We start from the raw sequence: 14,580 nt of genomic DNA, 5'->3' as shown, positions 1-14,580 counted from the left end.
AGGGAAACCAGAAATGCTCAGTCACAGCTGAATTTCTAAATAGCATGAAGAGAAAGGATTGAGTGAGTTTCTGTCTTGGAAATGTATGCATGATGTTGTCTCAGTGTTTCCCAGCTAGGTAATTATGTGGAGCTTGTTATGGAGTCCTATGGGGAATATTCCCACTAACAGGGACTGAATTTACAAAAGGTGCTTGTAGAAAAGAAAACACTATTCTTTTTCTTTCTGTGGCTGCACCTTGGTAATGTGCTGACTAAAATTAACATATTGATTTCACAGCCTTTTACTTTCAATATCCAAATAGGATATTACATGTAATATCATGTTCACTGCCCTGCTGATAAAGGATGCTTTTCCAGTGATTATATATGATGAAATAACTCAAGCCTCTTTTATGTTACTCTCCTGGGTTTTTTATGACATCTTCTTGGTTTATACTGTTTGTTTTATAATTAAGCAACATGATGGATATATATTAGTGCTTTTTTCATATATTGCACTCTACGTTGGAAAGTAACAGACATACAACAGGGAAATACTTTCAAAACTAAAATTATTTCTTTTATATTTGGCCTGATTCTGATCTCAGTTGTTTCATTATCAATCTAGATTAATTTCACAGAAGGAAGTGAAATTCATTCAGATTTGCAAAGATACTGCTGAGAAAGAATTTGCCCTACGATAGACTTCAAAAATATAATATTAATCCAAAAGGTAATAAAGATGTGTAAAGGAATATGGATATTTCCTCCTGTTGTGGTTGCTCAGGTTTTTCTAAAGAAGTTAAAAGGTTCCAGTTTGGATGGCGGTAGAAGAAATAACTATAGTTTGATCCATTAGCTCAAAGCAATTAACATCTGTTTACATTTTCTTTTGAAATTCAAGCAAAAGATGAATAATTGAAAGGAATTTTTAAAGTTCTATGCAGGACTGTTCAAAAAGTGAAAGGTTTATGGAAAGTTCATTACATATACTTTCAAAATGTTTTCCTAGAGGTTAAAAACTATGCTTGTAAGTGATTAAACTGTGTAGATAACTAATGAGATGTGTGGGGGTTTATTTCTTGTAGATGAAAACATACAGCTGTATTAAAAATTTTAATACAAAGAAAGTTTTACTAAAATTCCTGCAGGTAAATGGGTATTGATAAATTGGAAACTTCAGTTTGCTTGACATACAAAAAGAAAAAGCACACAAAAAAAAAATCAAATATGCTGTTAGATGCTGAGTTTATGTCAATAAACATCTTGCATCAGCTGTCACTGAATTCACTGGGTTTCTGTGTTCTTCTCTGTTCACGGCACTTGATAGTCCACCAGCTCATCTGCTTCCCATTGACTTCAGCAGAATCTAGGTGGCAAACCAAAGAACATTAATGCAGTTGGGCTCTGGCTTCTTTTTTTATTAACAACTTCAGCAGTATTCAAATGAAAGAACCTGGTTTTAGAGACACTTTCATATCTATGAGTCAATAATTTCCAATGATGTTCATCCTCTTGGGTCCTTCTTTGAGGCTGGATTGGAACTTCAAATATGCATCAGTCTTGTGTTCCTGGTTATTGGCTGAAGGAGATGTGAGGCAGAAAGGTTCAGAGTTGAGATTTTAGAATTGGGAAGCAGGCTGCCCATCATAGGTTTGTCATTACTGTGGCATTAGTTTGATGTGCCTCAGCTAATATAAAAGTTCCTCAGGTCAGCAGCTTTAATCGTCATGTGCAACAGCCCTAAATAGGGAGGAAAATGGCATGGGGAAGACCTATGGTGATGTATAACCTGTATATATATACCTGGGAATATATTTTCTCACTGGGAGCTACCAAGAGTGTTTTATGCCTTTCCAAACGGTTCACTTGTTGGCAGCTGTCCAGCTCACAGGACAGCACCAGTTGGCAGCAATCACAACAGGAACACCAGACAATCAAAGTAGTTATGTAGGAAAATATTTAAAGATGATGAACATTGATGGGCAGTCTGGGACATCATGTGAGCAAAACTTGTTTTTACCATCAACAAACCCAGAACTGAAATATTTCATAACACTGTGCTCATGGGAAGGACATTGAAAACAAAACTCAAGTGAGATATCTTCAAAGGGGGCTAATCCAAACATACCCTTCAACTTTACCTGCTAAAGTCTATCACAGGGATTTACTTTTTTAAGGCTGGGATAGGAGCAGAATCAAAACAGCTACAGGACATGCTCCTATGTGAACAACAGAGTTGCCAGAGCCATTTGTATGCAAGTGCTCCTATTTTTTCTTGAACCACATGATGATTCGAGTTTGCACTCTTGCTTGACAAGCAATCACATCGTGATCATGACAAATTGTCTTAGTTTGACATGTATTTGTATGTCTTAATAGTCACTTGAGGGTTTCCCTCGATATTGTCTGACCGTTTGTAGTGCCTCTTCAAGATTTGTGGAAGGTGTATGGGCAGGAGATTGGTTGAGATGAACTCCTGAGGTCCTATGATCCCATCCTAGCCTAGCTTCTTCTGCCACACTGATTGGGGATGAGACTGTGGTATTTGTCTCCTGGGTGGCCATTCTGAAAAGACATATGCTTGAAAATCCATCTTTCTCTGTAGGCAGCTTTAATGTCTTCCCTCTGCCTTCAAGACTGTGAGTTTAATGAGGCAGGATTTATATCTTCCTTTGTATAATGCTTCCTTATACAAAACTGCTGTACATTACAGTACAGACCAGGTGATTTTGCCTTTGAAAGATACTCTAGAACCATAGTCTGGTTATTTATTAGAAGTCACAGGTACCTTCTAGTGCAAATCCTACCAAAAATATTCAGATACTGTAAAGTAGGATGAACACATTACTCTAGAGCGTGGAGTAGCTTTTCTTTCACACTTAGAGGCTCATGAAGCAGAACAGCCATCCCTTCTTTCCCCTGCCCTTCTCCAGAGTCACCAGTGACGCTGGTACCTGCTCATTTCTTCTCCTTTCCTGCGAGAATAACATCCTCCTTGAACACAGGGTCTGTATCAGTGCAATGGGTCACTGCTGGGTTAATTCCATTGATCTTAATAAAGGCATTTTCGACAGAGCAGCCAACATAGTGTTGAAGAGTGGAAGATGGATCCTTTGTTCTTCTGTCAGAGAGATGATGTGTGTGCATGCGTGCAGTGTCCTCAGTCTGGGGAGATATGTCTTTCTGAAGCGTGTTGTGCCAACCTTCTTATTTTAAGTCTTAGCTACATCCCCTCTTGTTGCACTAAGCATTTCTGCATCAGCTCTTTGCTGAGGAAGGGAAAATTATACAATTGCAAATATTTCCACGGGTTAGATGATGATGCTGTTATCTTTTTACCCTGAAGAGAGAAAAGCTATTGTTCTTGTCTGTAGGAATGACTTCCCCGCAGTCAGAGATGGAGACTTCTGTCCAGGCCTCGCTTCAGCGTGCTGATAAGGAGATCAAGAAAGCTCTAAAGAAACTCGTGGACACAGCATCAATGCTGGTGACCCTTCCTCCGGGCATGCAAGAAGGAACTGGTGGCCTTGGCCTTCCTGAGTACATTCCTTCAGACCGCTCAGAAACAGCAGCTGGGCCCTCTGTGGTAGTTCATGAAGCCAGTACCCAAACCCAGACTGCTGGAGGGCATGGTAGGTTTGGCATGAATCTGGAAAATGTCCCATGGGAGTCAAGAGAAAGAACACACCAATAATAATTTTTTTGCCCCTCGTTCTTTTGTTTTGTTGTGCTTTGACAGTTGAAGATTACAAGAGGACATTCAGACCCAAAGAAACATGTGGCTGTGGGTTGGGGTTAGGTTGGACACAAGTTTGGGGCAGATCTTTCTGGAAATAGAAAACTGTGTCTGAAGTACAGTTTGGTTCATCACCTGCCCAAAATGGAGGGATAGGGGATTTTTTTCCACGTTTGGGCTTTGGACCCAGGGCTTTCTTCAAACATTTTTTGGGAATAAGGGGGGATGGGAGTCCACCTTTACATTTATATAAGTTTTTTATTTGGTAGGGAGAGTAAAAGAGGTTGCTTTTCCTTTATTGTTTGCCATAAACAAGCTGGAAATGTGTTTAACACTCCTGTATCAGCTATCAGGCTTTATAGTATGTTGAGTGCATCAAGTTCACCTGCATGTTACTGGTTCTGGAGCCTTAGTAGACTCCTTATCAGTTTCTGTGTGACTAAAACCAATGATATGTGTGACTGTCTTGCCAGAACAAGTCTTCCATCTTGGCACTGAAAAAAAAACCCAAAATCAAACCACAAATAAGCAGCATCCCTTCCAGTTTTCCTCCTTCTTCTGCCATGCCAACATGTCTAAGGTGTGTCTGTGTCTTCAGAGTAACTGTCCTCCACCAGTGTTGACTTAAAATGACAATGTCAAGTATTCTTCAACCTTCAAACTCCAGATGCTGTTTTAAAAAAAATATATTCCTGTCTAAAACTTAACAAGGTTAGAAATAGATTTAGTGGAATCAGACATAAAATAACTACATTAAAAAATGGCAGAGCTTTAAAATCTTTTTTCCTTTCTAGTAGTAAATCATCTACAGAAATAATCCTCTCATGAAGCGGGATGACTCCAAAATCATAATTAATGTCAACTAGCAGATTATTTCCTTAGTCATAACTACAGACACAGTATGATAATGAATAAGATGGTTTTGCAGTCCTTGCATCTCTCAGATGAGAGATCTCTCAGAAAACTAAACATATTATTAACATGGAGAATTACTTTAATAAAAAGGAGGCTTGACAATTGTCCCTATCATCACATGCTTTGAATAAAAAGAAGGCAAATATTTTGATCGTGCTGGCAATAGAAAAGCACAAACCCACCAATCTGGGAACTCTGACCCTGCCAGTAAAGCCTTGAATAACCATGTTTTCCATCCCAATAGAGCTGTTTTATGTGATTGCTAGAAAACTGATGCCTTTATTCCAAAACCACCCAGCTCCAAACATCTCTAGATGGTCCCCAAAAAGGCCCTTCCTGCTGGGGACAAGACTCGTCTTGGTTTAACCTTTTCTCCTCAGATGAAAAAAGAGACGATGCACTTTATCCTGTAGGGTAGCTACAAAGAACAATATAAAAGACTACTTCTGGAATGGAAGATCAAACCACGTTTTGAAGATATATCTGATAAAATAATTAATAATAAAAGAACAATACCTGAACTGCCATCAAGCTGCACCATCTTTTTGTTTCCTTGTTCCTATAAGCCCCATGTGCCAGACCTAATTCTAGTGAAACTTAGAGTTGTATGAGGACATTTACAAAGAACCCAGTGGAGGTGCACCAGTGCTGACTTTATAACATCACCAGGTCTTCCATACTAACAAACCTCCATATCATCTCCATATTAGTTGTATCCCCAGCCAGGGCCTGCCATGACCACCAGTTTTACACTGAATATAAGCTTACTCGTTTCACTGATGCTGTCTGTGATTGCACCAATGGGTCAAGAACACAACATCTAACTGAAGCATTCATATGTATAAAGCTAACATTGGGCATCCCTGGAAGTATTTAAAAGATGTGTAGATGTGGTGCACTTGGCAGTGCCGGGTTAACGGTTTGACTTGATGATCTTAAGGGTCTTTTCCAAACTAAATGATTCTATGATTTCATCATAGCCATGAGCTGGAACCCAAACACCATTAAATTATCTCCTATAAAGGATGTATTGAGCTCATGCTATGCTTCCAGTCATCCCATTTGTTCTTGTCCCTACTGACTGCCTTTCTTATTTTCATCTGTGTGTGTTTCCTTACAGAATAGTTTTGCCCAGTCAGCAATGTGCCACTGTTCAGTCTCACTGGTGTTATTCAAGCCCTTTGCTTCATGTGGTCTCCTCTTAGCTTCAGCTGAGGTCAGACAGCTGTGGTTCTGACACAAGGCAGACTAGAGATGGCTCCAAAGGTTTGCTCTGGGTTTCAGGTGTGCTGTCATAGGTGATGTGTATAACTTGCCCTATTTCTGCTGCCAGAAAAAGCACAAAGGCAGATTCTAACTGAAGAACCAGGTGTGCCAAAGCCCAGTCCCAGTCCTTCCCATGAAGAGACAGTTGCCGGAGAGGAAAGCGCTCAGGAGCGCACTGTTCCTATTACCAGGTAAATAAACACCCATCTCAATATACACATTTCCGAATGTGGCAGGCTTTGTTGTAAGAAAAGCAAGTCCCCTGTGGTGGAGGAAGCAAGTGGTGACTTGAACTGATTCCTGTAAATTTGTTATTTTTTTTAGAATTCTGTTCACACATGCATTATGCAAGAAGGATATAACAGGTTGGAGAGAACATAATTCCCCCAAAACAAAATTCTTCTTGTATTAATTTTAAGTAAATAATTATCTGTATAGTGGTTAAACACAAAGATCAATGTCAGGGTGTAATCCTGCATGTCTGTAGTTGTATGTGACTATGTAATGATCTTTTCTCTTGGGCTTCATGAAAGAACATCACCAGGGACAGAAGACTGGTACAGAAGAGAAGGAGATGTAGTCTGGGATGTACACAGTGAAGTTTACATTGAGACCACAGAAAGAACTTGTGTGTATAAGACTGAGGAGAAGACCCCAACAAGTAAGAAAACCTTGTTTCCCTTTCCCACATCCCATAATTGTCTTTGTCTTCTCTTTGGGTAATAACACCTGATGACTGCTGTGGGTTTTGTTTGTTTTTTATTTTATAATGCTTCCATTTCTTCAGCAGTAACTGCTTATTAAACAAAAAGTAATAAACTTCTTGTCATGAAGATAAGAAGCCAAAAAGTAGTGCTTGTGTAAAGAAACACAAGTATATTGTTGTGGTATCTCTTGATTTGACATTAAGCTAATGTTATATCCTAAATGGCCAGTCAAATAAATCCCATTTGAGTAATTTAACCTATATAAGCACACTATGAGTAAAGTTATTGTATCGTGCTTACGTCAAAACCTTGTGTCTCACCAGGTCCTCCCTATATGCAAGTGACAATAGAGGATGTGCAGGTGAATTCTGGTGAGCGTGCCAAATTTCAGGCAGTCATTGAAGGAACCCCTCAGCCCACTGTTTTGTGGTTTAAGGTAAGTGCAAACTTTTCCCTGTCTGAGAGTAAGGGCTGCAAAAAGGACTGTAGGGCTGTACTTCTGTGAGGAATTTCTTTTGCTCCTTTCATCCCACACATTTTACTCTGATTCTGGGCCCTATCTATAGACTTTGTTGAACCAGCTGCAGTTGTCACTGGAACCACCAACCATGCATCTCATTCTGTGTTGCCTCCAGTGTCACCATGACTCCTTTTGCTGAGCAGGCAACCAAGATAATTCTGGGGACCAAGATGGGCTCGAAAGGAGATTGGTTCCTGTTTTGAGAGCCACAAAGATGAGGGCTGCTGTTCTGGGGGCAGGGAAGGAATTCAGAGTAGTTAATCCCAATTGTCAATGTGATTTCCGGGCACTGTATCTTTTATGCAGCTAATTGGTAAAATGAGTGTGACTAAGGACAATGAATATCCCATAGAAAGGAAGGAGAAATAACTGATTATTCCCCAGTCACATCCCTGAAATGAGCCAGTGTTGTTCTATGATGGCTGCCTGTAACTCCCCTGTTCAACTGTTCTGTACACACAAGTTTTATTCCTTTTTTTTTTCTTTTTCCCATATGGGAAGTGAAAGGATGGGCTACTCAGACAAATAAAACAACCTTAAAAAACACAAGCAAAAATGCAAAGAGCCCCCTCCCACATGCACACACCTGAATATCTTGAAAATAATAAGAACGAGGCAACAATATATGATACACGCTGTCATTCTTGCAATAGCTGATAATTTCAGCTCAGAGTTATGGCAAGCAAGCTGAAATTTTACCTATTTACTAACCCACAGCAAAGCTCTCCACACACTTATCTCATCTCCTCTTGCACCCATGCAAATGCCTTGCATGTACAGTGTCCTTTGTCAAGGAGTCCAACGCCATGACAGTATGTTGCCTGAAGTGCCACCTCTTTGTGGCTGTTGTGTACATATTTGCCACCAGCTTCATGTGTTGGTTCTTACATCTTGTGCAAGGAAAAGTTAATCCCTGCCCACTCATTAGGCTCTCCATAACTCTGCACACCGCTACCATGTCATATTGCTAGACCGCCCCTTCCAGGCTGAAGAGCTCCAACTTGCTCTGTCAGTCCTCATCTGGAAGATGTTATAGAAAGAACATTGTTGCAACAGTACCCCACCCTGTGCAAACCAAGGATTTATAACATGGTGCTTTCTGTCTCATTCTTAATTTCTTCCCTCATAATTTCTAACATGGTACTTTTTGATGGCCACCAAGCACTGGGATGGAACTGCCATGGAGTGATTTACTGCAACCAGAAGTTTTGCTCCAGTGTAATAAGCAACAGCTCTGAGACCAACATTTCATGTGGGAGAACAGGGTTGCATCACTTCACATTTATTGTATTACATACATTTATCTGGCACCTTACTGCCCAGACAGGCAGTTTCACAAGGTCCTTTTGCAAATCTTCATAATCTGCTGTATCACATGCTCTCCCTCCTGTCCCTTTTTTCCATAGCATTTATGCATATACTGGACACCACAAGTGCCAGCACAAGCTGGTGACCAGGCAGAAGCACAGTAAGTGATCCTTGTGCTCCCTGGGCTGACTGCTCAGGCACAGTGTGCTGGGAGAACTGAAGGATAAATCACATAGCTCCAGCGATCCCTCCCAAGCCTGTATTCCTGTGAGTCAGTTATGAAACGAAAATATCATTGGGTGATGTGGAAGCAAAGAAAGATGTGGAGAACGTCTTCAGCCAGCACTTTGTTAGTGAGATTTCCTAGCCTAAATGGTCTGTGTCGTAGCTGTGCTCATGTATCTTGTTTCTTCAAGTGAGGAAACATCCATTTCCATCTTGACTTTTCCAGTGCTGAACTGTTACTTCGTTATTTCAGGGCACTTCACTGCTGACAGACAGCAACAGACTCCATCAAGGGAATGAAGGAACAACATATTTCTTAGTCGTGGATAATGCTGTCTTGGAAGATGGTGGTGTTTATACCTGTGTTGCCAAAAATGCAGGAGGGGAGGTTTTGTGCAAAGCAGAGCTTGTTGTACGTGAAGGTAATGTCATTCTTTCCACTGCAGGAGTTGCTTCCATAGCCATTGCAGTATGTATTCTGTTGCAGTAATCTTCTGGTGCCCATGTGGTATCTGCTCTGTATTCCTGCATAGCATTTGTCTGTTACCAGTATGGCACATACACACACACACACACACATACACACACACACCCACCCATTGAGATATATTGAAGCTGTGGCTGCCCCATCCCTGGCAGTATTCAAGACAAGGTTGGACGGGGCTTGGAGCAACCTGCTCTAGTGGAAGGTGTCTCTGCCCTTGGCAGTGGGGTTGGAACTGGATGAGCTTTAAGGTCCCTTCCAACCCAAACCAGTCTATGATTCTATGTCTTCGGTGGTGTTCTGCTCTTGAGGCTGTGTCTTCTATTTATGTCAGGTAAAGATGCAGCCACAGAGTTCATATTGATAGGTTCTGTCATCGAGCAGCTCCATTTAATTCTGTGTTCAAGTTTAAAGGATGCCTGTAATTTTTCCTGCCCTAAGTTGCTCTTTTACAACTTTGCACACTATTAGCAAGGCATTGTTGTATGAATATTAACACTTATTTTCTTTCATTTCCAAAGCTAAGAAAGACCAAGCAGCAAAGAAAGTGGCCACCAGGAGAAAGCTCCATTCCCTTTATGAGGTTAAGCAGGAGATTGGAAGGTAAATGAGTTTTCCAACTTTATGACATCCCTGCTGGAGAATATCTAATTGCCCATCTGAGCTGCTGAGCATATATATAACCAGTGGTGGGCCCATCTGTGATAAAATAAGGAAAGGTGAAAGTACTGGCAGAACTGAGAAGTCACCCATTGCCGATGTGCTGGAAACATTTCCCTGAAGTTTCTGACAGAGGATGGTAGAGTACATACAGCCCATTCATAGATCCTGGCAAGATAGGTGCCCTGGTATGGCTTCTTGGCAGTATTAGCATCACAACCTGTTGCATTCAGGTAAGGGAATTTGGCAGAAAATAAACCCCCTTGCGTTCCAGCTGGTCCTCAGATATTAAAGGGGATGGGTGCAGCTAGGCTTAGATTCTGAGTGATGCCCAATTTACCACTATCAGTCCGGTTGCAATCAATGTATTGAATAATCATGATTCCAGATGCACTAATAGTGCACTGCACCTTCAGTCTAATCGTGCTCACGAGCTAACATGGCCACACTGAAGGCTCTGGTCATGTTCAATGAGAGAGTTATGACTAGCTACTTAAACAGTGCAGTTTATTAAAGCAACAGATTCAGGTTCTTATGGATTGCCGGTGATAAATACACTGTCTGCAAAAGCACGTGCAAATAATAAGATATACAAACATGCGACAAAGTTATGAATAATACAGCCTGGCTTTAAAGTATAAAAGTAAAAAAAAGTAACTCTATATAGAGATTCCTAATTTTCCCGGGGAAGCACTGGATACAGTGCAAGTCTTACCCAAAGGCATCCCTATGGGGGGAAAGAAAGGTCCAGCCTGTCAACCGGTCCCAGGAATCAGGGGTAATCTGTTGATGGAATCTTCCTTGACTCACCCATGAAGTCTTCCCTAATGCCCCCACTCCTTGGGCCATTTTTATACTATTTTTCACTTTCAAGGTGGAGCTTGAGTGACTCTAGTCATACATACCTTTATTGTTATTGGTGTAAAATTCTCTCGCTTCGCTTTTAGAGGTATATACCACAAGAAATTCAAACAGCATGCTCAAAGAGGGGTGGTCTCACTTTAGAGGTGGGTAGCACTGGAGATGGAGGTGTGTTTTGGTATTAAAATGCATTATAATAAAGCAAAGTTCACACAAAGGACAGCATTTTGTCAAAGGATGACAGACTGTTGGCTCAGGGCAGCAATTAGGCAGCTTGTCAGTTTCAAGTACCACCTAGTTCCCATCTCTGCTGGTGTTGGGACAGAGCTTGGCAGCAGAATCTCCACTCCCCTCCATCCTCTGTCAAGCAATGTTGCCACGGGAACTGCTGTGGTGTGAATTCCTGGCATACCAGCTGCAGCTGCATCTTACCCTGAAAGTCTGTTTTTCCTTTATGTGTGAACAATGATACACTTTAAAATACAAGTTTAATTTCTAAATCATTCCACACAAGCCCATATTGATGTATGGACAAGCAGTGAGGCCATCCAAGGGACCCAAGACCATCAATCAGCCTTTGTCAGCACAAGACTGCCACCTGAAACAGCTTTTCCCTTGATGTGAACTTGGTGCTTAGTTTTGGAGATAGCCAGGAGAGGGCAATAGCACCTCACAATCAAGAAAATGAGCTTTTTATATTGGAGAGTTTAAGCCCTGAGCAGAAGGGAGCTGTCAAAGGCTGGGATGTGAAAAGGTCTACACCTGCTGGGCTTTGAACCGAGTCTGAACAGTGCTTGTCTTTTGATTTTTACCAGGGGCTGCTTTAGCTTCGTGAAACGAGTTGTACACAAAGGGAACAGAGTGTCTTGTGCTGCTAAATTCATACCCCTGCGAAGCAAAACGAAGGCTCGAGCGCATCAGGAGAGGGATATTCTTGCCTCTCTGTCCCATGACAGAATTACCAGGCTCCTGGATCAGTTTGAAACACGGAAAACACTGATTTTGATTCTGGAGTTGTATCCTTTTCTGTGCTGCTTGTCTGAGGAGGCTGGGAAGTACTAGGTAGAGCTCATTTAACTAAATAACTAATCATTTAACAGTTTTTTGTTTTGCTTGAGATAACAGGACATGCACGATCTTTCTCTGCACTACAGGATAGCATAGCTCTCTAAGATCTTCACTGAGGTAATGTGTTTCTGCTGTTTTAGGAAAAATTATACTTGTAAATGCAAGTGTAAATGAGGTGTTAAGCACCAAAACTCTTTTCTGAGACATCTGGAAGTTAAGGTCTCTGTTTCCATGAGATCCAGTCTAGGTGAGCATGAGAGAAATGCAGTGCAGAGCAGAAAAGCCCATAGCCAACAGGTAGATGTTAGCACAAGTGACACCATGCTCCTACTTATAGGGAGCACAAGTTTAGAGCAGCCCAATTCTGCAAGGACATGGCTGTAATAGAGATTTTAATGAATTAAATGCACATCACATTGCTTGAGATCACCTTGTGAATTCTGCTGTTAGCTGGATAGAGCTGGTTACAAAGTAAAAATAAGCTTTTAACTGTAGTTCTGTTTTCCCTTAATGCTGTTGCCAGATGCTCCAGCGAAGAGCTCCTTGATCGTTTATTCAAGAAGAGTGTTGTCACTGAAGCAGAGGTAATCTTTCTTTCTCATTTGAAAGTCCAGAGCTGGTGGACTTCCAGAGTATCTTCCAGCTGCATTTTCCTCTTTGAATAAGGAATGTCTTCGAACCAGTGATAATCTGTCAAAACAGAATCAGACTTTAAAATGTGTTTTCATCAGTTTTCATTACTGAGGTGAATTTCTTTGGGGAATAACTGGAAAGAGTCAGTGGTTTTGACCATCAGCATTGCATTCAGCCTAATACAGATGATATGTGCTCTATTATCATAATTTCTTTGCTATCCATCACATGGAGCTCCTCTATCTTCACATGCTTAATAACAATTTACGCCCTTGCAATTCTACTTCTATCTACTCCCTTTCAATCTCCAAACCGAGATCTGAAATTACAGTTTCTAAGGGTTTTGTTGAGATCCTTAGTGCTCAAAGTTCAAAATCGTAGGCTGGCTTAGGTTGGAAGGGAACTTAAGTATCATCTAGTTCCAACCTCCCTCTCTCTTCTCCAGGCTGAACGGATGTTTCACATCTCCCATCTAGTAGCCAGGTGTCCCATATTTATGGCTAAAATGGATTTTTCTTAGGAATATTCAGAGGGAAACATCACAGAATCATAGAATGGTTTGAGTTGGATAGGTCCTTTGAGATCAAATGTCAGCCAACTCTATAGAATGTCAAAGGTAGAGGACTTCCAAAGCTGAAGGTAGCTGTAAATCTTCACTTCTTTTTCGGTCATAGTCAGATTGGATCTACATATGGTCAAAAAAACAGGTTAACAACATAGCTGTAAAACGGCAAAATGTATTTGTGTTTTAAATGTGTTCGATTTACTCCAAGCCAGAGCCAAGTTTGAGTTAGGTAAGTTGGACAGTTGGTAAAAGCCACTGAACTTGAGGATTTCTGTATCTGTTTTTTACATGTGTGTAGGGTTGTGGGTTTTTTTAAGTAATGATTTTTTCACATATAGAAGGTTCCAGTAGGATAATGTGTGTCACACAAGAGGCACAGCTTCATTTCACAGGTTAGGTTCACGTCTTTCAACTGCAAGACTAATATAAGAATCTCATTCTAGTTTTAGAAGTTCAATCTCTCCCACTCTCATATATTAAAAATGTTGGTGGAATCAGGGACCCTCTTATTTACTATTAATGTTTAACAATTGATTAATAATTAATTTAATTTTTAGGTTAAATTGTATATCAAGCAAATTTTGGAAGGAATCAAATATCTTCATGACAACAACATCCTTCATTTGGATATTAAGGTAATATGCAATAGCAAGACTAGCTTGTCATAATTTCTTGTTGGTCAGGGAATGGGTGTTCTCTATTCAAGTTATTCTTACAACTGAAAATATTGCCTGCTTTCAGTAAAGTTTCTCCCGTTGTTTTATTTCATTTACTAGCCACTGAATATCCTCATGGTTTATCCTGAAAGGGAAGACCTTAAGCTCTGTGACTTCGGATTTGCTCAGAAGATCACGCCCTTTGAGCCCCAGTTCAGCAAATATGGGTCCCCAGAGTTTGTTGCCCCAGAAATTGTTACTCAGTCTCCAGTGTCAAAAGCAACTGATATCTGGTAACCTGTCATCTTTCTGAAAAGCTATTGCCCTAGACAGCCTGGATATCCACTAATTTTTAATAAGTAAATTGAGTAGTGATAATAACACAGGAAACTGCAAGTGAACACTGAGAATCCAAAACCCGTCAGGGCTCTTTAAAGCTTCTTCTCTCTATTTTATTCAACCATAATTGAACTCTGACAGCTAATTAATGCAAAGGAGCATCTTAGATAGTATGATCTTTATTAGCGGCAGCAACTGGAGAGGATGATCCTAAGGGGCTTCCTAGAAAAAGTAAACAAACTAAAAATTTTGAGTCTTCTCCTCTATTTGTGCTTTAAAAATGGAGGAGTACTTGAGAACAATTTTTTAAAAATGTTGAATGGAAAAAAAATGGAGGATGAAAAACATAGTTTTTGGGATTTATTTTGCTTGGAAAGGAGAGGAGAAGGTGATCTTTCTCTGCTAGGTTGTCTAGTGGAAGAGGGGCTGTGTGCTTCAGAAGGATGGAGAAATAGTGACAAATACCTGACATTTTTGTTCCCTCTCTCCTCAGGGCTGTTGGAGTTATCACATATTTAAGGTAAATAAATCTTGGGAAGATTCATTCAATATCCCTTTGTTAGTCAGAGCCCTCCAGTACCTTCAAGTGAGGTATTTGAGTGAAGCCCTGAGTCCTTCTATAACAAAAGCAATTTCTTTTGTGGTTTTCTCCC

The 14,580-nt window shown here is 40.6% G+C and overlaps 1 protein-coding gene across 1 annotated transcript in view; it reads left to right on the top strand.

Moving 5' to 3' along the window:
* The window catches only part of LOC104408418 (obscurin-like), a gene marked incomplete at both ends in the record, with an annotated part of 134,901 nt that overhangs the window by 109,454 nt on the left and 10,867 nt on the right, over positions 1-14,580 (top strand). The window contains 11 exons of the mRNA XM_010018025.1: positions 3,359-3,616; positions 5,969-6,092; positions 6,435-6,562; positions 6,932-7,044; positions 8,915-9,088; positions 9,672-9,748; positions 11,482-11,682; positions 12,258-12,318; positions 13,490-13,567; positions 13,709-13,881; positions 14,421-14,447. Coding sequence (XP_010016327.1) covers positions 3,359-3,616; positions 5,969-6,092; positions 6,435-6,562; positions 6,932-7,044; positions 8,915-9,088; positions 9,672-9,748; positions 11,482-11,682; positions 12,258-12,318; positions 13,490-13,567; positions 13,709-13,881; positions 14,421-14,447 — 1,414 coding nt within the window. The remainder of the gene's footprint in view (positions 1-3,358; positions 3,617-5,968; positions 6,093-6,434; positions 6,563-6,931; positions 7,045-8,914; positions 9,089-9,671; positions 9,749-11,481; positions 11,683-12,257; positions 12,319-13,489; positions 13,568-13,708; positions 13,882-14,420; positions 14,448-14,580) is intronic.

This window comes from Nestor notabilis, unplaced genomic scaffold, assembly GCF_000696875.1.
Source record: "Nestor notabilis isolate BGI_N333 unplaced genomic scaffold, ASM69687v1 scaffold2157, whole genome shotgun sequence".
NCBI lineage: Eukaryota > Metazoa > Chordata > Aves > Psittaciformes > Psittacidae > Nestor > Nestor notabilis.
This window is presented reverse-complemented; position numbering and strand designations above follow the sequence as displayed.